Raw genomic sequence first — 24,348 nt, forward strand, 5'->3', positions numbered from 1 at the left:
CTAAGCTAGATGAGGGGCATTTTCCTCGCACGCAAGGCAGGGCTAGATACCAGCGGCTCTTGGTATTCTCTTGGGGGCTAGGGATTGGATCTTCGTTCGGGGTGGGGCGCTGGAGCCAGTTCACATACCCCTAGGGAGCCCAGGACCCCGACAGAACAAAACCGCATGCACTTTCTAGGCAGGGGACTGAGTTGTCTGCTCGGAGCCCCTTCCCTTCCCTTCCTGCTCCAGCTCCTGACCACACCATAATTGAGTACATCCCTCTCCCCTGGCCTTCCAGGGTCCAGACGACTCCAGACCCTTCCCTCACTCGTCCCTGGCCTAAGCCCAGGAGGACTCTGCCTAAGTATGTCAGGACAGCGAGACCAGGCTGCCCCCGAGGCGGTGAAGAAGGTTGGAACTGTGCAAAAGCCGAGGGTCAGGCAGCGTGCGCTGGGCGGAGGGCGGCGCTGCGCGGTGCAAGGGACGCCCCTGCTCCTGGGCTGCTACCTGGCTTACCTGGCCTTGGGCACGAGCGTGTTCCAGGCTCTGGAGAGAAGCGCCGCACTGGACCCCGAGGACAGCCTCCAGCGAGAAAAGTGGGCGCCCCTGCGCAACTACACGTGTCTGGACACCCCGGCGCTGGACTCGCTGATCCGGGTCAGGCCGGGATGCTTCTCTGGGTTACTGGGGCGAGGGGTGAGGATGGAGAAAGGGCTAGGGGACTAGAGGAGGGAGGGGTGCTACGATGAGTGAGTAGAGGGAACCGAGGGAAAGTCGGGGGCGAGGGCTCCTTTTCCGAGGGACCAACAGGAGGTAGACCAGGGTGGACAGGGCTGGGATTGTTTCGGTTGAAGCATAAATCTCTATTTGGGATTTGGAGTGTTGAGTAGGAGGGAGCGTCTCGGGTGTGAAAAAGAGCGGGATGGGTTCACCTGGAGTTGGTGGGTGTTGGGGCACACTACACCCCACCCCCAACTTCTCCCCTTTCCCCCCGCCCTGCGTCCTGCCCTAAATGCAGCATTTCGCTCCGATCCCCCGCCCCAGGGTCCGCTTGGTGCTAATCCCCTGGTTCGGTTCCATTGTGTCACCAGTGTGTAAATAAATGGAGGAGAGTGGGTCAGGGCGATGGCCTGGGTTTCATAGGCTCCGAGTTCTCAAGACCCCAACTCTAGTCCCAGCTTTCTGATGCCAACTTACCTTGGAACTTGGAGTTAGTCTGAGTCTCAGGTTCCTCATTTATAAAATGAAGGTTTTGTTTCTTCCAACATTAGTTTGAGATGGTATGAGGTGAAGCGAGGTGTGCAGAGCCTGGGAGGGGAGGGAGAGGACTCCACCCTTTTTGAGCTGAAGAGGGCAATTCCACAAGATGATGAATTTTTAGGCGAACTCTGCCTGCCAGGAACTCACTGCCACCACTGCCACCCACAGGCATCAAAGGCAACTAATCCTTCCTTCACCTGTCTTCCCTCCCCTAGCAAAGGTCACGAGACTATTCGAATAAAACAGCCTCCCAAATGGTCAATGTCAAAAAATCCAGTACTTGTCCTCAAGTATGTAAATCCGTCTCTTTGCTCCAACTCATTGCACCTCGTCCCAGCCCAGCCCAGGAAACTGAACACAACCCCAAGAAACCAGGTGGAGCTAAGAGTCCATTGGTTCAGCAAAGGGCTGATTTTTCTCCCAAGAAAGGCAAAACCAAAAAGATCCTCTTGGGTCTCCACTGATCTCAAGAGTTCAGGGGAAGCCTCCGGTCCTTCCCCTCCCCACAGTCCTTCTGTCTCCCCCACTGCAGGCCTGTCTCGCCTTCATCTCCCCCCACCCCCCAATCCTAGGACTATACTCTGGACTGTTACTTTGGAAGCTCCCCACTGCCGCCTCACTCTACGGAGGGAAGGGCTTAGTGTTACTCTTGACTGGAAGAACTACATTAATAATTTGTCCTTTCAGTAAGACGACAGCAATTGTGCCATTGCTGGGTTCTAAGGGGGAAAAGAAAAATGAGGAAGACGCCCTGCAGGAAGGGAACCTTTGCTCTAAGGGGGTAAATATAGCAATGAATGAATAGCATTTATTAAGGATTATATGTGGCGTAATACAAATAGAAATTTGAGACAGTTCCTGCCTTCAAGGAGCTTATATTCTAATAGGGGAGTCAACACATAAGAAAGTGGACAGAAAAGTGTATTTTCATCTAGTAAGTCATAAGAATGTTGAGTGTAGCCACAAAGGCATCAGTTGACAGGAGACTTCCAGGAGTCAATCAGCAAGCATTCATTAGGCACTTGTTATGTGCCTAGCACCTTAGTAAGTGCCACAGGAACAAAGAAAGGCAAAAACTACAGTCACTGCCCTCAAGGAGCTCACATTCTAAAGGGGGAGACAGCACAAAATATATACAGATAGAGGGGATGTCATTTCAGAGGAAAAGTCACAGGAAGATGTTCAGGGGCAGCGGAGGAAGGAGCAGTCAGGAAAAGTCTCTGCAGAATGTGGGACTGAGCCTTGAAGGAAACCAGGGAAACTCAGGAGTGGAGTTGAAAGGGCAAAGCATTCTAGACTTGTGGATCAGCCAAGGGTGCATTGTAGCCAGCTCCTACCACTGGGATCATTAAATTTTTAGTGTGAGCATTTACACGTTGGAAATGGGCAGACACTATAGTTCTGGGTTTGATTTATAGTTTTGTTGAGCATCTGGACTTGGTGATGGAGAAAATGTTAGCAATGCAGATTAAACATAAAAGTGTGTTATGCTTTTTTGAAAGCCACTGCAAAGCCAAGGAAATGGGTGGGTATTCTAGAACTGTGAGTAAGCCTGTGTTGCATGATTAGAGAGGTTGGAGATAGGATCTTGGCAAGGGTCCAGGCTTGGAATACCAAATAGAGCATTTTATATTCTGAGGACATTAAGAGCTGGTAGAGCTCATGGAGGTTGGGGTAGGGGTGGTAGACAACCAAAAGGGTAGCATGGCCACATCTTCATTTTAGAAAGAAAAAAAAAAGCAGTTGGATAGCTGAGTGGAGAGAGATGAGGGAGGGAGATGAGTTAGTGGGCTATTACAATGGTCCAAGAAAGAGGCAATGAGAACCATAACTAGCATTGGGGTTGTGTGAGTGAAGAGAAATGTGGATATTTAGCAGAGATGGTGTGAAGGTAAAAATTTTGGAAACTGGCAACAGATTGGATATGTGGAGTGAGTGTGAGGAAAGAGTGGAAGATGATACTGAAATTTCAAGCCTGAGTGACTAGGAAGTTACCTTAATAGGGAAGTTCAGAAGAGACAGGAGTCTGGGGAAGGGAAGATAATGAATTAACAAGTTCTGTTTTTAACATAATGGGTTTTGAGATGCTATATATTGAGTTTTAGACACACTGAATTTTGAGATCCAGTTACAATATCACAGTATTGATTTGATTACAGCTCCCAGGGCAAGGAGAGAGGGAAGGAGAAGGCAGAGAAGAGGAGGAGGAGAGAGAGATAGAGGCAGACAGACAGACAGAGAATAGCATAGAAGAAGGTACTCCCCTAGACAGGCAGGAGAGATGGCAAGAAGATAGCCAGTGTGGATTGCTGGATGGAATGTGTTCTAAGGATGGATGGAGATGGTGGATCATGGGTGTTTTGTGTGTGCACTCGCTCACCCATCTAGAATGGGAGTTCCAAAGATGCATGCCCTAGGCAGGGGTGGGGAACCTGCAGCCTTGAGGCCACATGTGGCGCTCTAGGTCCTCAAGTGCAGCCTTTTGACTGAATTCAAACTTCATGTTTAGTCAAAGGGCCACACTTGAAGACCTAGAGGGCCACATGGGACCTCCAGGCCAAAGATTCCCCACTCTTGCCCTAGGGTATGGTTTCAAAAAAGATCTACCATGGCTATGTCCCTGAGATCACTGTGGTTACTGTCCCCACAGAACGTTATCTGGGAATACAGGAGAGGAGTCATCTTCCCCAGCAACACTACCAGCATGGGCCGATGGGAAGTAACAGGTTCCTTCTTCTTCTCTGTTTCCACCATCACAACCATCGGTAGGGACCCGGGACCTGGGACCTGGGACCTGGGGACATGGGGCGGAGGGGAGGAGATTTCTTCTTGGTTGCCACTAGGTGTCGCCCTGCTTGGAGCTCAAATCTTACTTCATTTACTAGCTATATGACCCCCGACAAATCTCTTAATTGCCGCCTGCCTCCAGTTTCCTCAATTATAATATGTGGATAAGAATAAAATCTAACTCACAGGGTTGTTATGAGGATCAAATAAGAAAAGTTTGTAAAGTACTTTATGCACTATATAATTTTGAAATCCTTTAAGCTATATAAATGATACCCCATTATTTATTTCCCCAGATGTTAGGGAAGAAAGTCTATAATGCTGCCCCATCATTTAGGCTTTCTAAGGCACTTCAGGGATAGAGTTGGGAGAAATAATTCCCCCCAAAAAGGCCTCTACATTGAGGAAAATGCCTTCCTGTCTCTAGTACCATCTGGAAATGGCACACAGGCAGCACCATTTCATTTCAAGGACTGGCTAGGAGCTTGAGGAAAGTTGTAGAACTGTGTGGTAGAATGTACTGAATCCTTTCCTAAAATCTTAGAATATGGCAAAGTGCTTTAGAAGTCACCTCCACCCCTCAGTTTACAGGGTAGGAAAGCTGATACCCAAAGAGGGACAAGGACTTGCCCAGGATCACACAGGTAGACCTGGGTGACAGATTCAAGCCTTGGTCTCCCAACAAGTCCCGTATTCACCATCCTTCACTGTAGAGGCAGGTATCATCATTCTCCCTGTTGCAGAAGCACCTCCTTTCCCTCTAGCCTGTCCTTGGTGGAGAGATAAGGAAAAACTTTTCTGTAGATGTGAAACTGGTGGAGGTTGGAAGAGTCGGTCATTTGCCTCAGTACCTTCTCCATCGGCATGGTGTCCAAAGGCCCGTTTGTTCAGCTTTGTACCATATTGGCCACCAGGTGGCGGTGTAAAACCATCAGTCAGATCTCTGCCTAGAAGTCACTTGGGTGGGATAGTGTCTAGTTTACAATTTGGAGGACTGCGCTGGGAGAAGGACGTTGGCAGGGTCAGGGGGAAGGGTAGAGAGGGCAGTGCTAATGTCCAGCCATACCCTTGCAGTCTTTTCTGGTTTCTGAGGTCTGGCTGAATTTGACCTCACGCCCTTACCCTTCCCACCCTGCAATTAGTTTCTCTGTCTCTGTCCTCAGAGGACAGGATTTGGCTTTTCTTGTTATCTCAATGCTTACCTGAGCACCTGGCCCACAGTAAACACTTAAATGTTTGTTGACTGACTGACTCCTTGGGATGAAGGAAGAATGGCCCCATAGATTGGGCTGTCTGCTTAATTTAGAACTAAAATCATCAATTCTTAGAATCATAAATCTAAAGAATGGCAGATTGAATCATCTGAAGTACCCTCCCTTTGGGCAAATATGCTTAAAATATAGAGAGCAAGGAAGGGAAGAGAGGAAGATTTAGTGTAATAAGCCAGTCAACAAGCATTTCCTAAGCCCTTACTATTGGCCAGGCACTGTGCTAAGCAGTGGCATCTCTGGTCAAAGCCCCTTGGAGATATCATAGAATCTCAGACTTGGAAGGAACCCCAGAAGCCACCTAGTCCAACCAACACCAGGACAACGTTATCTTCTATGATATACCTAACACATGGGCATCCAGGCTCTGCTCCAATGCATCCAGTGTTGGGGGACTCACTACTCCCCAAAGCAATACATTCTATTTGGAGTCAGTTCTAATTGTCAGGCAGCTCTTCCTTAGACTGAGCCAAAATCTGCCTCCACGTAACTTCCATGGTCTTTTCCTAGTTGTGTCCTCTGTTGGCCAAGCTGGACAAGACTAATCCTTCTTCTAAATGACAGCCCTTCAAATATTTTAAGACCCTCCCCAGTGTTCTTTTCTCCAAGTCATACATCCTCAGTTTCTTTAACCTTATCGAATGGCATGGCTTCAAGTCAACTCTATCCTGGTGGTCCTCTACTGGACATATTCCACCTTGTCAATACCCCTTCTAAAAAATGGAGTCCAGAACTGAACACAGCACTCCAGGTTGGAGGGCAGCTGGATAGCTCGCTCACTCATTTTGGATGCTATAGTTCTATTAACGATCCCTGAGATCAAATCAGTGGTTTTTGGCTACCACATCATTTTGAGCTTGAAATCCATTAAAATACCTAGATCTTTCTCATGTGAATTGATTTCGAGCCAGAGAGGCAACCGAAGACTTGGTTTTCTGGGGGAGGGAGAAGAACCCAGTCAGCCAACAAGCATTGCTTACTGTGGAAGCAGTAAGAACACAATGCTTATTGTGTGCCAAGCACTGTGCGGAGGAGAGGGAATAAACAAGAAAGTCAAGAAGTTCACATTTTAATGGGAGAGACAAATAGAAACACCTATGTTCATATAAAATTTATACAATGTAAATAGGTGGTAATGGAGGATGAGGGACTGGGAAAGGTCTCTTGCAAAAAGTGAGTTCTGAGCTGAGACTTGAAAGAAGCCAGGAAGAGGAGGTGAGAAGGGAGGGCAAAGCTTCTCCTAAATATCTCTGCCTTCCCTGGGCCACAGCTCCTAGGCTCCTGTCATTGTGGTACCACAAAAGGCCCCCCCTTTTCTCTCTGTCCTTCCTCCCCAAATCTCCTGTGCTTGAGATCAAACTGTCCTCTACATCACTGCTGTGTACCCCACAAATGACTTTGCCCATAGCATAAGATTTCCTAATGGCTAATCAATTTCTAACCACATGTCCTGCGTCTTTCAGTTGTGGATTTGATTATTTGAATTGAGTGCAATACTTTACATTATTCCTATTAAATTTCATCATCCACTTTTAGCCTCATTTCATCCTGTTGAAATCTTTCTGTATCCTAATTCCATCATCAATGTATCAACTATCCCTATTAGTCATCCACAAATTTAATAAGCAAGCCATCTATGTCTTTGGTCAGTCATTGATAAGAGAACCCAGAAGACAGCTGTGTATTATTCCTCCAGAGAGCTCCCTCCAGGCGACATGATCCACTCATCAGTGCTCAACTCATTGGGTTGGGACAGTCAGGAGTTCTGGAACCCACATAACTGTTCTTGTTCTATCATTCAGTATCTCTCTTTCCTTCATGTCCACAAAGATATTTCAAGAGACTGTCAAATGCTTTGCAGAAATCCTCAGATATGCACATTCTTGGCAGCTCTCCCCCAACAATCTCTGTCAAAAAACCTCCTGTAGTATAATCATCCTGGCTCATGATCTTGCCCATGGCATTACTATTACTCATGTAAGTTAGTTGAGGGACTAAAGTAGCTCAAGGCAAGAGGTAGCTGATTTGCTAGTTCTGGGTGCCCACTGCTGGCCAACAGACCGGGAATAGATGGTCCATAGCAGTAAGAAAGGGGAGATAAATGGTTGGAGAGATTGATGACATAGTAGGGGTTGGCATCATCACTGTTATAGGATTAGAGGGTCATAGATTTATAGCTGGAAAGTCAGATCTAAATAATGACCTCTGAGGTCATTCTAGTTCAGCTCCTTAATTTTACTGAAGGGCAAAACCAAGGCCAAGAGGTCAAGTGAATTGCACAAGGTCCTACAAGTAGTAAATGGCAGAGTCTGGATTCAATCTCGGGTCTTCTGACTCTTTCCCCAGCACCAAAAAGAGGCCCAAACAGGTCATGTCCAGCCATCCTCCTTACTCAGGTCCAGGCCAACAGTCCTTGAATTTTGTGTTTTGTTAAGAAGCCATATTTGTGACCAAGGCACAAAGGATAGGGGCTAGATGGTTGGGAAGGGGCACAAAAATATCCAAGATGTGGACTTTTTATTCTCTCAAATTGAGACCATCCCCAGAGTCATGTGGTTTTTCAAAATTCTGAATCATGGTCTTGGCCATCCTTCTGAACTATTGATCCCAGCTTGAAACCCTCAACACTACCCCCTCAACCACCCAAAGAAGCTGGTTCTCAGAATATCTGAGCCTAGCTTGAAGGATGAGAAGGACCAAGAGAGCAGGGAGGTGGGACAATGCAATGTAACACAACACAGTACAATATAATCAGTACAACATTTCATTCCCAGCCCTCTGAATTTACAGTGGGTGATGCACAGAACTATAAAATGTAGTTACCTCCCTTAGAGGATTGCCATCTAAATAGGGAAAATTGACGTAAACAAATTAACTCCAGAACATATTTAAGTCAATACTTCATAAAATGTTTACCCTTGAGGAAACTGGTCTCAGTGGTCTCAGTGGGGATTTAGTCGAGGGAGGCTTCTTGGAAGAAGTGAGACAAGTATTTAAAGGATGATAGGCTGGCACACAGCATAAGCCATGGTCTGATATAGTACAGCCTGTGAAGGGAAGCCAAGCTGAATGGAGGGGAAAGTGGGTATCTGGAAGTGAATAAATGGGTTAATCCAGGTGCCAAAATTTTCTGGGCATGGACCCACAGATTTTTAGACTCCACCTCCTTTCATTTACATAATCAGCCAGCCTACATGAACTAGTAAAGAAGGGCTTTACCAATCTGTCCACCAGTAATCAGTATCAATTTGCAAAGGAGGTCTCTTGTGGATTGTCCAGTGAGGTGGCCTGGTTCTTTGCTAATTAACATCAGAAAATGGCCCACAGTATGCTTATAAAATGTGTGGAAGCTTCAAAGCTAGGACAGTTAGCTAATAGGTGGTATGACCCAACCAAAGATCCAAAATGATCTGGACAAGCTAGAACATTGAAACAAGATGAATGCAAACAGGGATCAATGTAAAGGCTTAGGTTGTTGCTCAAAAAATAGAATTTTTCACAAGATAGGGGAGGAATAGATAGTAGGTCTGAAAAAAATCTGTGGGAAGCTACGTGGCACAGTGGATAGAGTGTCAGGTCTGGAATCAGGAAGACCTAAGTTCAAATGTGTCCTCAGATACTAGCTGTGTGACCCTGAACAAGTCACTTAACCTTGTTTGCCTCAGTTTCCTCATCTGTAAAATGAGCTAGAGAAAAAATGGCAACCATCACTCCAGGATCTTTGCCAACAAAACCCCCAGAAGAGGTCACGAAGAGTTTGATATGACTGAAAATGACTGAATGACGACTGAAAAAAATCTAAGGGTTTTAGTGGATCAAAAGTTCAACCTTCATCAAGAGGCCACCCCGAAAGCTAGTGTGATCTCAGTTTAAATTAAGAGAAGCACAGCCCCAGAAAGAAGCAAGTGAGAGTCTCCCTGGACCCTTCCCTGCCCTGGTCAGACCACATCTGGAATATTATTTTCAGTTTGGGGTGCCAAAACATCAACAAACCCATCCAGAAATGGGTCACTAGAATAAGGTAGGGGGGGATCACAGGATCCATCTTAGATTTAGGGCAGGAGTTCTTAAACTCTTTTGTGTCACAGACTCCTTTGCAGCCAGGACATAGAGCCAAGATCTGGCTTGGAATATCCCCTGAGAAACTTACCGGCTGTGGGACCCTAGGCTTGTCACTAAACCTCTGTTGAGCTTCGATTTACTCATCTGTGAAATTGGGATAATATTGGCATCTTCCCTGCAGAGTTCCTGTGACAATCAAATGAGGAAAGACCCCTTTTTGTTTGTTGCCTATATTCCTAAGCAAAGGAAATTCGAAATCTAAGTTAGAAGTTACATTTTAAAAATTAAAATTAGAAAGGAAAAAAATGTCCCTATTCAAGTTCTCAGACCTTTTGAAATCTATCCAAAGACCCCAAGATAAAAGCCCCTACAATAATGGGAAATAAAGTTAGAATGGTAGGATGGGACCAGGTCATTTAGGTCCTTGAATCTCAGACTGAGGAATTTAGACTAATTCAGTCAGGAATCACTGGAGTCTATTGAGCAAGGAAGTGACTGGATCAGAGTGGTGCCCTAGGGAGGTTAGCCTGACAACTGTGCAGAGTAAGTTGGAGACTGAGAAATTGTAGGTTAGGAAGATCTTGAGGCTACTGTGATATTAGGGAGAGAACATTTAGAATTAAAAGAGCTGGGTGTGACTCCAGATTCTGCTATTCACTAATTCTCTGAACCCCAATTTAGTCATCATGAAAGGCAGAGTAGCCCAGTGGATAGAGCACTGGCCTTGGAGCCAAGATCTAGGTTGGAATATCCCCTGAGAAACTTACTGGCTGTGGGACCCCAGGCTTGTCAATAAACCTTCTTGAACCTCTATTTCCTTATGTGTAAAATGAGGCTAATAATGGCACCTGACTCATAGGGTTCTTGTGAGGATTGAAGGAGAAAATGTATAGAAAGCATTTTACAAAACGTAAACAGCTGGCATCTGCTAAAGAAGTTTCGGCTGTTATCATTGTATGTAAAACGAAAATGCTAACAAGGTAGTTGTGAGGCTCAAAGCACATTATGTCTAGAAGATTGCTTTGAAAGGATAAAGTACTATTATTTTTGCTCCACTAAAGTCACCAGTTCTTACCCCTTGGGTGACTTTGGGCAAATCACTTAACATTTTCAAGCCTCAGTTTCCTTATCTGTAAAATGAAAGGGTCCATCTGGATGACCATTAAAGCCCCATTCCAACTCTAAATTAATGATCCCAAGTCTTCCTTTGGTGCCCCATCATGGCTTGGAGTAGATGCTGGGATTCTCAAAGGCTCTATTTGGAGGAGGTACCCGGGTGCCGTACAAAGAGAACAAGTTTGAAGCTCTCTACTCTGCCACTTAATTCACTATGTGACTACAAGCAAATCATTTGATCTCTTGGGCTTCAGGTTCCTTTTGTACTATTCCTTCCAGTACCACATCCCTAATCCTATGACCAGTAGAGGGCAAGCCTTGGCAGGTCGTAGGAAGCTAGAAATGGATGCTGCCCTGCTGGCAGCCTGTTGCTGCCCAAGTTAGCTAAGGGCGAGGATGCTGGAGAGACCCTGCAATGGGATGAATTTCTTTGACCCCAGCTAGTCCTAAAGACACATCTGCAAAATGGGGAGAGGATTGGGCTCTGCATTGGTCCATTGAACACCCCCATAAATGGAATGAGATACTCTGAGTCTTGACTCAAGCCCTACTGCAATATCTCCTCGTTGGAGAGAAGGGTGGTTCAAACAGATAGAGGGCCAGGCCTGGAGTCAAGAGTTCACATTTGGCCTCAAGACAATTACTAGGCGTGTGGCTCTGGGCAAGCCATTAACCTCCCTTTGCTCAACTGTAAAACAGTTGGATATGACTGAAAATGACGGAATGACAACTGAAAAAAAATCTAAGGGTTTTAGTGGATCAAAAGTTCAACCTTCATCAAGAGGCCACCCCAAAAGCTAGTGTGATCTCAGTTTAAATTAAGAGAAGCACAGCCCCAGAAAGAAGCAAGTGAGAGTCTCCCTGGCAGTTGTGAGATAGCAATAACATTTGAAAATGAGGTAATATTTGTAAAGATCTTAGTACCATGCCTGGCACATAGTAGGTGCTTAATAAATGCTTATTCTCTTCCCATCTTCCTCATGGCATGAAGGTGACCAGAGTTTCTCACAGGCTACACCAGAGGAACACAACCCCTGGCAGGTTCTACTGTACCAAAATGGAAAGCTACAGATACAGTGCTATCAAAGTGACCATGCTTCCTCTCGGAGGATCAAACCAGCTCATTTCAAAGAGCCTCATCAACAGAGGGTTGGCCACAAAGTGATAGATTTGTGTCTGAACTGAGGATGTAGGAATGTTGTTTTCATTGTTATCCTTTATATGAATTGGATGAACCAAATCCTCTCCCCACCCCCATACCCTCTACCAGGTCCCTTCCAACTGAGAATCTCTGATTCAAGTCAAACTCAGCAATATTTATCAGGCACCTAATATGCAGCCTAGCCCAGTGGCTAGAGAGCTGGGCTTGGAGTTGGAGAGGCCTCAATTTAAGTCCCTCCCACTCTCCTGGTTTTGTGACCCAAGGCAAGTCCCTAATCTCAATGCCATGGCAACTAAGACTAAAGTTTCAGAATTGTTACAGATCTGTTTGCATTGGTAGAGGGAGTTTACTCATCTGGAGTTCCCTTTACACGTATCCAAACTACTTCAGTCAGTCAATGAGCATATATTAAGTGCCTACTACGTGCTAGGCACTGTGCTAAAAACTGGGGATACAAAGAAAGGCAAAAATTCTTAATGACATCACAGTCTAATGGACTTTGTGTTTTGTTAAGAAGCCATGTTTGCAACTGAGGAATCAAAGGTTGAGAATAGTTGGGAAGGAAAAGGAAAGAAAAATGTAGTGCTGTTTTTTTTAATTAAATTTATTATTTTTAATTAATGAAAATCAAATTTCTTCCCCTCCAACCTCCACCCCACCCTTACCACCACAACTGGAAAGAAAAACAAAACAAAACCTTGTAAAAAATTCTGTGAATGTGTATGCATATATATTTATGAATATATGAATATGAATATCTGTATACATACAAGTCAAGCAAAACAAACTCCTTAATTGGCTGTTTCCAGAAAAGGTATGTATCATTTTGTGCCTAAGTCCATCTCCTCTCTCTGTCAACAGATGAGTTATTGCTATCATTTTTATTATCATCCTGTTCTTACCATTTTTGAGGGGCTTCAGAGAAAAATTCTCCTGGGACAAGTTGCTATCCTGCTATTATTTTTTAATATCTAAAGTTCTATGGACTTTTGCACAGCTAGATAAAATGGCAGCTTTTTGTAATTAAATAAAAAGTTTTGGGATGTAAGCTCTTCCTCTTTGGGCTCAATGAAAGCATCTTCAGGACAGCTCCAGTGGCAGACAGGACAAAGGGGATGATAGATACCTCTTCTTGTTACCACATGTTTTTGATCTTCTCTGCTTGGTCTCTATGCTTTGAAAACTTTTTACTCCATGCAGCTTGAGTATTATGAGTGTCCACTATGCCAATAATCATTTTAAAAGTTGCCTTTCATTTTTTATGGACAGATGTGATATCCAGGCAATTGTGGGCCATAGTTCAGTCTGTAATAATGGTCCAGTTCAAGTGCATTTTATTGGCTGAATACTCCAGTATATTTTGAAGTCTATATTTGTAGTATGGGGATTTGTCATATGTGAGTCCATGAAAAATCAGCAAGGTTCTGATGTATACATCATTCTAGCAAACAAATCATGTTTAGTAGGTGGTAAATTTTTAGAGCCTAAAGTGATGTGTGGCACAATTTTTTTTATCATTTCCTTTGTATAATCTACAATGATCATTAAGTCTAGGTCCCTTATGGATAATTCTTCCTCCAGTTTCTGGTGGCAGTAACCTGGTTTGTAATTGCCATCATAAAGCTCCTCCATTTCCATCAGGTTCACATGACTCAGCCATTTTTTATTATCATTATCATTATTATTAAAATTACATTAGTTCATGTGTGAGGGAATGGCAGCCTGGACTAAGGTAGTGATGATTGGAATAAAGAGGAATGAGGAGATATGAGAAACCTCCTGGAGATAATGGAACAAATTTATTTTAACTGGGTGACTAATAGAATTGACAGAGACAGGGAGCTTGTTTGATTTTAGATTTAGCCTTCTTTAGTAGGTAGGTGGATGGATGGATGGATGGATGGGTGGGTGGATGGATGGGTGGGTGGATGGGTGGGTGGATGGGTGGGTGGATGGATGGATGGATGGATGGATGGATGGATGGATGGGTGGGTGGGTGGATGGATGGATGGATGGATGGATGGATGGGTGGGTGGATGGATGGTGGATGGATGGATGGATGGATGGATGGGTGGATGGATGGATGGGTGGATGGGTGGATGGATGGATGGATGGATGGATGGATGGATGGATGGATGGATGGATGGATGGGTGGATGGGTGGATGGATGGATGGATGGATGGGTGGGTGGGTGGATGGATGGATGGATGGATGGATGGATGGATGGGTGGGTGGATGGATGGATGGATGGATGGATGGATGGGTGGATGGATGGATGGATGGATGGATGGATGGATGGATGGATGGGTGGGTGGATGGATGGGTGGGTGGATGGATGGATGGATGGATGGATGGATGGATGGGTGGGTGGGTGGATGGGTGGATGGATGGGTGGATGGATGGGTGGGTGGATGGAAAACCTGAAATGCAAATAGGACTCCCAAGTGGAAATAACCTATAAATAGCTGAAAATAAAGAACTGAAGGTACACATGTGAGCATCAAACTAGACTTGATGATGGTTGAATGAAGAGAATGTAAAGAGAGAAAAGAGATGGCTCCCAGATGAGGATAGGAAGAGAAATAAGGGATAAAAGAAGACAAAGATAGGTTAGAGAAGTAGGAGGGGAATCAAAGAAGTATAATAAGAGGGGAAGAATAAGGAATAAGTGAGTAAGTTGGGAGTGGGAGGGAAGATAAGGTAACAGAGATAGAAGTTCCGTACTGAGTAAAAATAAGATGGAGGGAAATTCACAAATAGTATTATAACTTTGACACATAGCATGATTTTATATATATACATATACATATACACATATTTGTGTCTCATGGTAGCCATCTCTAGGGTAGAGCGGGGAGAAGAAAAAGAAATTTACATGATAAATATTATATATTTAAAAGGAATAGCAAGTTGTACGTAATAGATTTGCAGTTTCATGTGCAATCATCTTTTTTATTATACTGTGTTATAGAAATGCTTATTTTATTCCATAAATTAAAAATTAAATAAATTAAAATTTTTAAAAATAATACTGTTATAAAAGCCAAGGGAAGAGAGTATTCTGGAGTGATCAACAGGATTGCTACAGAGAGGTCAAGAAGGATGAGATGTAAGAAAAAGAGATCTCCACTGACCATAGACTGGAAAACAATTGCAATGAAATGGCGAGTAGAAGTCCAGTTACTCTGGGGTTAAGGGGCAGAAAGGGAAAAGCAGGGTAGGAAGAAGAAAGAACGAGAAGGGAAGAGAGAGGAATAAAGGAATAAAAGAGAAGCTGAAACTCTTCAGACGGATGGGACCTTCCTAAGATCATAGGGTTTGTTTAGATTTGCTCTTCCCTGTCCCTTTCTGCATAGCCAAGGGGGAATTGGGCAGAGCCATCACCTAGTGGCTGTCCTTTCCCATTCCATCTTAACCTTCTCCAGTGGAATTGATGGCGAAGGATAGAAGGGGACAATACTCTCATTTTTTCCCCCATTCTCTTCAATCCACCCCTTTCTCCACCCTTCCTGGGAGTGGAAACCCTGAGAACAGAGAGGCAGAAGGGTCTAGTAAGGAATGGTCAGGGGAGCAGATTTGGGATATCTCCTGCAGCTATCCCCTGTAATACCCACTCCTGTTGTGCCCCAGGCTATGGGAACCTGAGCCCCCGAACAATGGGTGCCCGTCTCTTCTGCATCTTCTTCGCCTTCCTCGGAATCCCTCTCAATCTTGTGCTACTCAACAGGCTGGGACGCCTCATGCTCTCCTGGGTTCAGCGTTGGGCCCAATGGCTGGGTGGGGCCCAGAAGGTAAGAGAGATTGGAAAAGGAAGAGAGGACTTGGAGGCATTGGCAGAAGTCTGAGAGAAATGGAGCCAGGTTCCCTGCAGGGAACGTGGAGATCATTTCTGAGGAAGGGGAATCCCTTGGGAGGCACAAGATCTGGGGGAAACATTACTGAAGGTAAGAGACACTCTTAAGGATCAGTGGTAAAAATTAGGGCTGGGAAAGGAAAGGTCACTGCTTAAAATGGTGGAGTTACTGATTGGTTTGGAGGTCCTGATGAGTTGAGGGACTTATGAGGATGGGGAAGGACCTTTCTGGGCTGATAAGGGAAAAAGTCAGAGACATGGGTGTGTGTGGGGGGGCGGGGTCCAAGGGAAATCCTAGCTAGCTCCCTGGAGGCCCAAGGTATAAGGGTATATAAGGTGATGGAGGAGAGGATGGGCTACTTTGGTCCCAAGTCACCGCTTCATGCCCTGAAACTCATCCTATCTCCACCTGGGGATCTTCCAGGTTCATGGGATCCATCCCTTGCCCTGTCAAATTCACTTCCCCTCTCTCCAGACTTGACCCATGGTTTCTTCTCTGTATTCTCTTACAGAACCAGGCCAGAGCCCGGTGGTTCGTTGGTTCCTGTGCCTTCCTCTCTGGCCTCCTACTCTTTTTCCTGTTACCTCCGCTTCTCTTCTCCTACATGGAAGGCTGGAGCTACGAGGAAGGATTCTACTATTCCTTCATCACCCTCAGCACTGTGGGTTTTGGTGACTATGTGATAGGTGAGATGCTGGAAGGGAGGGGCAAGGAGACTTCCAAGGGTCGTCACAGCCATCCCCCTGCCTCCAGATGAGACTATTTCTCTCTCCTTCCTTTCCTAGAGATCCCAAGGGCAGATGATACCTTATCTCTGATGGTCCTTATCTGAAACTCTCACACCACAATTAACCAAGCTGCTTCCTAGCTATGGCTTTGGGAGCCTTCCTTTCTTCTATACAATCAGACAGTTGGCCTAGATGACTTCTATGGTCCTTTCTAGCTCCAAAACCTATCGACCTATGATCCTAAAGCACTTAACACAGTGCCTGGAACATAGTAGGTGCTTTATGAATGCTTATTCTCCTCTTGTTCACCACTATGGACCTAAATCCAGAACTAGAATTAGGGATAGACAAGCTAGGCAACAACCCACAAGGAAGCACCAAGAAGGGCACTTTTTAGCCCCGCTACATATTGACGCCCATATTTTTAAAGAGCCCTCAAATTCCGCTCTTCATGGCACATTTATTTTTTTTTAGGGAAGCCTCAAAACCTTCCAGCTGCTTAGTCACACACATTTTCAAGCACAAGAGGGCTCCATTTTCCAACCTTGCCCAAGGGTCCACAAAAGGCTGATCCTAATTCTTCCTAAATCCTTCCGATTGCAGGTTTAGCCCTTTTTCCTTTGGTCCGGTCCTCAGAGGAAAATGAGGGTAGTTTGGTCAAGATTCTCCATCTCCTTGGCCAAAGTCACTAGAGACTGTGGGTGATTCAGCACAGCTCCATCCTCCCCACTGAAGAAACAACTTAAAGTAAATGTCTGAGTGATGGGGTGATAATATTCTCATCAAAGAAAATTGAGGACTTAGATTAGTGTTCACCAAAGAGGAAGAAGGCTCCAGGGTATCTAGATCTCCTTCTCTAGGCCCACCCCACCCCCACACCCCATATTGGAATGCCCAGTTCTAGGAAGGTGGGGCAGGGGAGCCCAGTAGACTACACATCTATCATTCCATTCATACCTGAGCTTGTAAGAAGAGCTATGCTCTATGTAAAGTTAAATACATAGCTCTTTGAGGACAGAACAAGGGACTGGATTCAAATTTGACCTCTGACACTGACTAGCTAACACATAATTCCACTTCTTTTGGACTCATTTTTTTCATCTACAAAAACAGAGGGGTAAACCAGCATTTTCCGAAATGGGTCCCACAGAACCTAATGTCCAACATCCTGGGCGACGGAGTAGGGGGTCTGTGAGAACATATGCTAGTCTTTTCTCTCTAAAGTTTTAAACACATTTTACAAAATATATATTATGGTAATTTTACAATAGGAAAATTGACATGTTGCTAGTCTTTTCCTCCTAAAATTTTAAGTATATATTTTAAAAATATTGTGGCAATTTTTCCAGTAGGAAAATTGACATATTAATTTTTTCCCTCTAATAGTTCAAGTTCATATTAAAACAATATTGTGGCAATTTTCCAGTAGGAAAACTGACATATTGCTAGCCTTTTCCCTCTCAAATTTTAAGTATATATTAAAAAATATTGTGGCAATTTTCTAGTAGGAAAACTGACATGTTGCTATTCTTTTCCTTCTACACATTTAAGTATATATTTTAAAAATATTGTGGCAATTTTCCAGTAGGAATATTGGCTTATTCTCCTGTATTTTTCTACAAAATTCCCCTTTCCCCACCCCCTCCATCTTGTTGATGACCTATGTCCTCAGGCTTCTCCCACACTTACACAACTAACAGCATTTATCAGTTCTGTCAATATAACTGAAACTCTAATGTGTTCCCTAGTCAAATCAGATTATCTCTCAGGGCCCTTGTAGTTCTAAAAAATTACCTGATTCTATAATATATATGCAGTTAGTCAGGCAACAAGCATTTATTAAATACTTACTATGCGCCTAACCATGTGCAGCTAGCTGCCACAGTGGATAAAGCTCTGGATCTGGAGTCAGGAAAACTCATCTTCCTGAGTTCAAATCTGGCCTCAGACTCTTACTAGCTATGTGACCCTGGGCAAGTCACTCACCCCTGTTTGCCTCAGTTTTCTCATATGTAGAATGAGCTGGAGAAGGAAGCTGCAAACCACTCCAGTATCTTGGCAAACACACAAAAAAAACAACACAAAAAAACCCAAAGGAAGTCATGAAGAGTCAGATACAACTAGATTCAACAACAATAGGTAGGAATTTAAGAAAGGCAAAAGGTAGCACTTGCTCTTAAGGAGATCACAGTCTAATAGGGGAGAAAATACATGAATAACCAGTCACATACAAGATATATGCAGAGTCGATCAGGATTCTGGCTTGCCACCCACCTTTAAAATTTTTGGTGTAAACATTTACACCTCAGAAATTGGCAATTTGATTTATTATTTTGTTGTTTGTCTATACTTTTTAAAAGTGCTAATAATGCAATTAAACTTAAAAGTGTGGGCATACATTTTTCCTGGAGAGCATGGTTTTTAAACATTTATCAGCACAGCCTTGTTTTGCTCTTTGTAAATATTACTTGAGCTCAGCATTTTAATAGGATTCAGAGAATCAAGTCATCACCAGACTGGAAGCCTAGTGACTGGAGGAGAAGGAGGAGGAGGATGATGATGATGATGATGACGATGATGATGATGGTGGTGGTGGCGATGGTGATGGTGATGATGGTGGTGGTGGTGATGATGGTGGTGGTGGTGATAGTGATGGTGATGGTGATGGTGATGATGATGGTGATGGTGATGGTGATGATGATGATGACGATGATGATGATGATGGTGGTGGTGATGATGATGGTGATGGTGATGATGGTGGTGGTGGTGATGGTGATAGTGATGGTGATAGTGGTGGTGATGGTGATGATGATGGTGATGGTGATGGTGGTGGTGATGGTGATGGTGGTGGTGGTGGTGGTGGTGATGGTGATGGTGATGGTGATGGTGATGATGTGGCCCTTTGAGATTTGCAAAGTGCTTTACATCCATTGTCCCATTTGAGCCTCACAGCATCCTCAGAGTACATGGAAGGTAATCTCAGATATTCTGAGGATACCACTCTGATGGCAGAAAGTAAAGAATTAAGCAGCCTCTTGAGGAGGGTGAAAGAAGAGAATGTAAAAGCTGGCTTGAAGCTTAACATCAAAAAAACTAAGATCTTGGCAACTGGTCCCATCACTTCCTGGCAAATCAAGAGGGAAGAAATGGAGGTAGCATCAGGTTTTATATTCTTGGGCTCAAAGATCACTGCAGATGGTGAGTGAAGACATGAGATTAAACAACGCTTGCTCCTTGGAAGGAAAGCTATGGCAAATCTGGACGGCATACTACAAAGCAGACATCACCTTGCCATCAGAGGTCCATAGAAGCAAAGCTATGTTTTTTGCCAGTCGCAGTGTATGGCTGGGAGAGCTGGACAACAAGGAGAGCTGAGCCCTGCAGAGTCAACACTTCTAATTGTGTGCTGGAGAAGACTGTTGAGACTCCATTAGACAGCAAGGAGATCAAATCTGTCAATACTTAAATTAATTCAGACCATTCATTGCAAGGTCCAATACTGAACCTGCAGCTTAAATACTTTGGCCACACAATAAGACAGGACTCATTGGAAAAGACCCTGAAGTTGGGAAAGATTGAAGGCAAAAGGAAAAGGGGATGACAGAGGATGAGATGGATAGATAGTGTCATGGAAACAGCGAGCATAAACTTGGACAGACTTTGAGAGATAATAGAAGATCGAAGGGCCTGGAGTGCTATGGTCTGTGGGGTCGCAAAGAGGCAGACACAACTGAACAACAGTCTCAGAGGGAAAGCACTGGGGGAAGGGAGGGAAGGGAGTTAAGTCTTGAAGGAAGACAGGGAAACTAATAACAACTAAGTGCTTTCACTGTTGTGGTTGTTCAGTGGTGTCCAACTCTTTGTGAGTTTTCTTGGGGTTTTCTTGGCAAAGATACTGGAGTGTTTTGCCATTTCCTTTACTAGTTCATTTTATAGATGAGGAAACTGAGGCAAACAGGGTGAAGCGACTTGCCCAGGGTCACATAGCAAGGAAGTGTCTGAGGCTGGATTTGAACTCGGGTCTTCCTGACTCCAAGCCCAACTCTGTATCCACTGTGCCACCTAGCTGCCTGCTTTATGTGCTTTACATAATTACAAAAACACCCCGTTAAGAGCTATTAGGAGGAGCAAATTAGATAATTCTTGGTGGCTCCTCACAACAGCCCTGTAAGATAGGTGCTTATAATAATAACGCTATTATTATGTTGTAATATAATAATATTGTTATTATAATAAATAATAATTATACCTATCTTACTGAAGGCATTACCTTAGGTTGAGTGACTTGCCCAGGGCCACATAGCTTAATAAGTGTCCACAGCAGGATTCAAACTCGTGTCTTCCTGACTCCAGTCAGAGGATTCTGTTTCTCTGTTTACTGTGCCAGCTAAGAGGCAGAGGTGAGAAGAAAGAACATTCCAGACCTGGGGGATAACCAGCCCACAGGCATGGGTTTGAGAAACAAGTAGGTTGGTGAAGCTGGACTGAGGAGTGCATAGAGGAAAGATGAGAAGGGCCAAGGTTACAAGGCCCTTGATTGTCAAACACAGGAGTTTTCTATTTGATTCTGGAAGTAACTGGGAGCCACTAGAGTTTACTGAGCAGGGTGGGGTGACATGATCAGACCTGCGTTTTAGGAAAATCATTGTGGCAGCTTTGTGGTGGATGGATTAGAGATGGGGCAAAAACAGGGCTTTCATTCTTCCTTATTTTAATTTGGTAATCCTGCAGGGTGTAGGATTTCAATTCGATTCAATAAACACTTATTAAATGCCTACTGTGTACTAGACACTGTACTAAGCACAAGGGGTACAAATTAGAGAAAGAAAGACAGTCCCTGCCCTCAAGAAGCTGAAAAGGTTGGGAGAGGGGTGGCCCACCAAGGTGTACCAGCCTTCCTATGGGTTATTATGGGGAGAAGACAATCGAAACAAAGCTGAGCTGCTGGTAGAAAATGCAGATACCTGGAAAGTTCAGAAAGTTCTGAGCTCTCTGTAAAGGAAAGCTTTGGAAGGAGTTTATGGTTCCACCCTCCAGCAGTTCAGAAACTAGGTGGCACAGTACTAGGCTTGGAATCAGAAAGACTCCTCTTCCTGAGTTCAAATCTGGCCTCAGACACTTACCAGCTGTGTAACCCTGGGCAAGTCTCTTAACCTTGTTTGCTTCAGTTCCACATCTGGAAAATGAGCTGGAGGAGCAAATGGCAAATTACTCCAGTATGAAAAGAAGACCCTACATGGGGTCATGGAGAGTCAGACAGGACTGGAAAACTGACTTAAATAATTTAAACCAGCACTTCAGAGGGGAGAGGAAGCTGAGAAGGTGTTGAGTCTCAAAAACAGAGTCAGTCTTTGTGGTAATATAAGCCGAGGGTCAGCTTGTCCTAGGGAGGCATGATGTTCTGTGGAGTCTAAACCAATCTGAGCTGCTGGTGGAAAATGGAGTTACCCGGGGTTATAAGCCTTTTCCCCAAATAGAGAAACTGAGGTCCATCTGCCAGAGATGATGACCCTCAGACCACACAGCAGCAGCAGGGTCATGGATGGAAGCCATCCTCACCCCGGCTTTTCAGAGCCTCTTTATCGCAAACTGTGGTAGGGGTCAGTCCCTGTTGCCAGCCATCAGCTCCCCTCCAGCCCTGCCTCTCTCTTCCTCCAATTGCATTTTCTATCCACTTAAGCCCTTTGCCAGCTGCCTGGTCCCCTGACATTTACGTTTGCGGCAGAAAAATGAAATAAAAGGACAGAAAAATACCTCCTTTCCCCCAGCTCCCCCCTCGCCTGCTGCTAGCTACAGAGAAATCTCACTCACCACTGATCTCATTTTGGCTCCCAACTAAATCACAGTCCTGAGCTTCGGTAATGCAATCAACCCTAATCCAATCCCCACTACTGAGGCAGCAGGGCTACACCAGGAGGGGCACCAGGACCAGGGAGAGGAAGAGAAGGCGGGAGACAGGAAGTGGCTTTTTTCCCCTCTGCCTCCTTCAGTCAGGTATTTCTGGGTGCCGGGAATTAGTCGGAGAGATCACAATCTTCCAGTAAGGCAGGACAAGGGGAGGAGCTTTGTTTGGTGTGGTCCTTAGCCCCAGACTCAAAACATCTCTGGATCTCTTAGAGAAATTGGGGGAGGAGAAGACCCAAAAGAGAGGAAGAAAAGCATCAGCAAGGAAGGTCTTGGAAGAGGATTAGGGCTAGTTAGCTTTGGAAAGGGAAGGGAAACTGGCTTGTCTTTATTTTATTATAATCATTCATATCTGCTTAGTACTGTGCCCGCACATAGTAGGTGCTTAAGGAATATTTATTGCATTAGGTTATAATGTAGAAAGATCATTGCCTTCCAGGAGCTCCCAGGCTGAGTCTAACAAAGCCACAAACAAATGCAAAGGAATCTATTGAAAACACACCATCAAATATGTTTTGCATGACTTCATACATATAATCAATATCATATTGCTAGCCTTCTCAAGGGCTGGAGGAGGAGCGGGAAGGAGAGAATTTGAAACTCAAAGTTGTTTTTTTTTTTTAAATAAATGATAAAAAAAATTTTACATGTGATTGGGAAATATTTAATGAAATAAAAAAATATTTTTAAAAAGAAAAAAAAACACCCCATAAGCAGATCACCTCAAAAAGCAGGAATCCAAGGGTGAGACGAGGCTGGGGGGGCCCGGGGGGGCAGATAGTAACAACCATCATTTATAAAGCATTTTGCAAACCGCTTTGCATATGTTACGTCATTTGACCCTCGGAACAATCCTAGAAGGTAGGGGCTATTATCATCCTTTTACAGACGGCTGAAAGAGGTTGTGTGACTTGACCAAGACCACACAGCTAGACTGAGACAATCTCTTGAGCTCCTTCTTTTTTTCCCAGGAATGAATCCGGATCGGAGGTACCCAGTATGGTACAGGAATGTCGTGTCCATGTGGATCCTTTTCGGGATGGCTTGGCTGGCCCTGATCATCAATTTGGTCATCTCTCTGATGGAGAGTTCAACAGTCCTGTGCACATGCAGCCAAATGGACCCATGCAGGACCTGGGGATCCGATGGAGACACTAAGCCCCACAGGCCAAAATCAACACCTGGGAACCGTGGTGGGAAGTCCACCCGTAGCTGATAATGGATGGAACAAGACGCCTAGGATTTAGGTCTGGAAGGAACTTCAGAGATTGTCTAATTCCTCATTTTACATAGGGCGGGGAACTGAGGCCCAGAGAGGGGACCTGATTTACCCTAGGTCTCACATGAGTAGTAAGAAGCAAACCTGGAATTGGAATTTGGACCTGGGTCTTCTGACTCCCCCCTCCCCCCTACAGCAGCTCCCTCACCATCACCACCTACCTACAAGATGACTCATAGTAGAGATCCTCAATGAACCATGACCCGTGACCTCCTCCCCTTCCTCCCTGGCTTCCTGCCAGCCCAGTCTCTTGTGTCGGCCGCTCCAGAAAAACATCCTTTCCATCACGCGCCACCCCCCCACCACCACTTGCATCATAGCTCCGTGTAACTCCCACCCCAGAGAGTAAAAATCAGAGGTCAGAAAGAAAAGCCCCACTATGTGGAATTTACCTAAAAAGAAATAAGTATGTTTGTGTAAGAGAGACGCAGACGCTTCTAGGGCAGGGAGTCTAACTTCTGTCTCTGAATCCCCAATGCCTATGAGAATGCCTCAAGATGTGCTTAATAAACCTCCAGTTGAACTGAATACAAAGGGGGTGCTGTTTGCTGCCCAGGACTTTAGAGGGCTTCGAGCCTGGGGAGCTCCAAGTGTGGTAAAAATAGATTCATGTTGCTGCTGCTGCTGCAAAAGGCTGCTTATTCTCGTGGACCGGGAGCCACCCTCAGAGCCAGGAAGACCCGTGCTCAGGTTTTGCTTGTGATACATACTGGCTCTGTGATACTGGACTAATTATTTAACCTCTGTGCTCTAGACCAGGGGTGGGGAACCTGCAGCCTTGAGGCCACACGTGGCCCTCTAGGTCCTGGGGTTCAGTCTTTTGACTGAGTCCAAGTTTTACAGAACAAATTCTTTTATTAAGGGGATTTGTTCTGTGAAATTTGGATTCAGTCAAAGGGCCACACTTGAGAACCTAGAGGGCCACATGTGGCCTCGAGGCTGCAGG

The 24,348-nt window shown here is 44.8% G+C and overlaps 1 protein-coding gene across 1 annotated transcript; it reads left to right on the forward strand.

Moving 5' to 3' along the window:
• Nucleotides 1-348: 348 nt before the first annotated feature.
• Nucleotides 349-23,354, forward strand: KCNK17 (potassium two pore domain channel subfamily K member 17). The gene is made up of 5 exons (XM_036769165.1): nucleotides 349-639; nucleotides 3,893-4,007; nucleotides 15,268-15,428; nucleotides 16,003-16,177; nucleotides 23,095-23,354. The coding sequence occupies exons 1-5, from the start codon at nucleotides 349-351 to the stop codon at nucleotides 23,337-23,339; spliced, it is 987 nt and encodes a 328-aa protein (XP_036625060.1). The 3' UTR covers nucleotides 23,340-23,354.
• Nucleotides 23,355-24,348: the final 994 nt, after the last annotated feature.

Source organism: Trichosurus vulpecula, chromosome 7, assembly GCF_011100635.1.
Source record: "Trichosurus vulpecula isolate mTriVul1 chromosome 7, mTriVul1.pri, whole genome shotgun sequence".
In the NCBI taxonomy this organism is placed as follows: Eukaryota; Metazoa; Chordata; class Mammalia; order Diprotodontia; family Phalangeridae; genus Trichosurus; species Trichosurus vulpecula.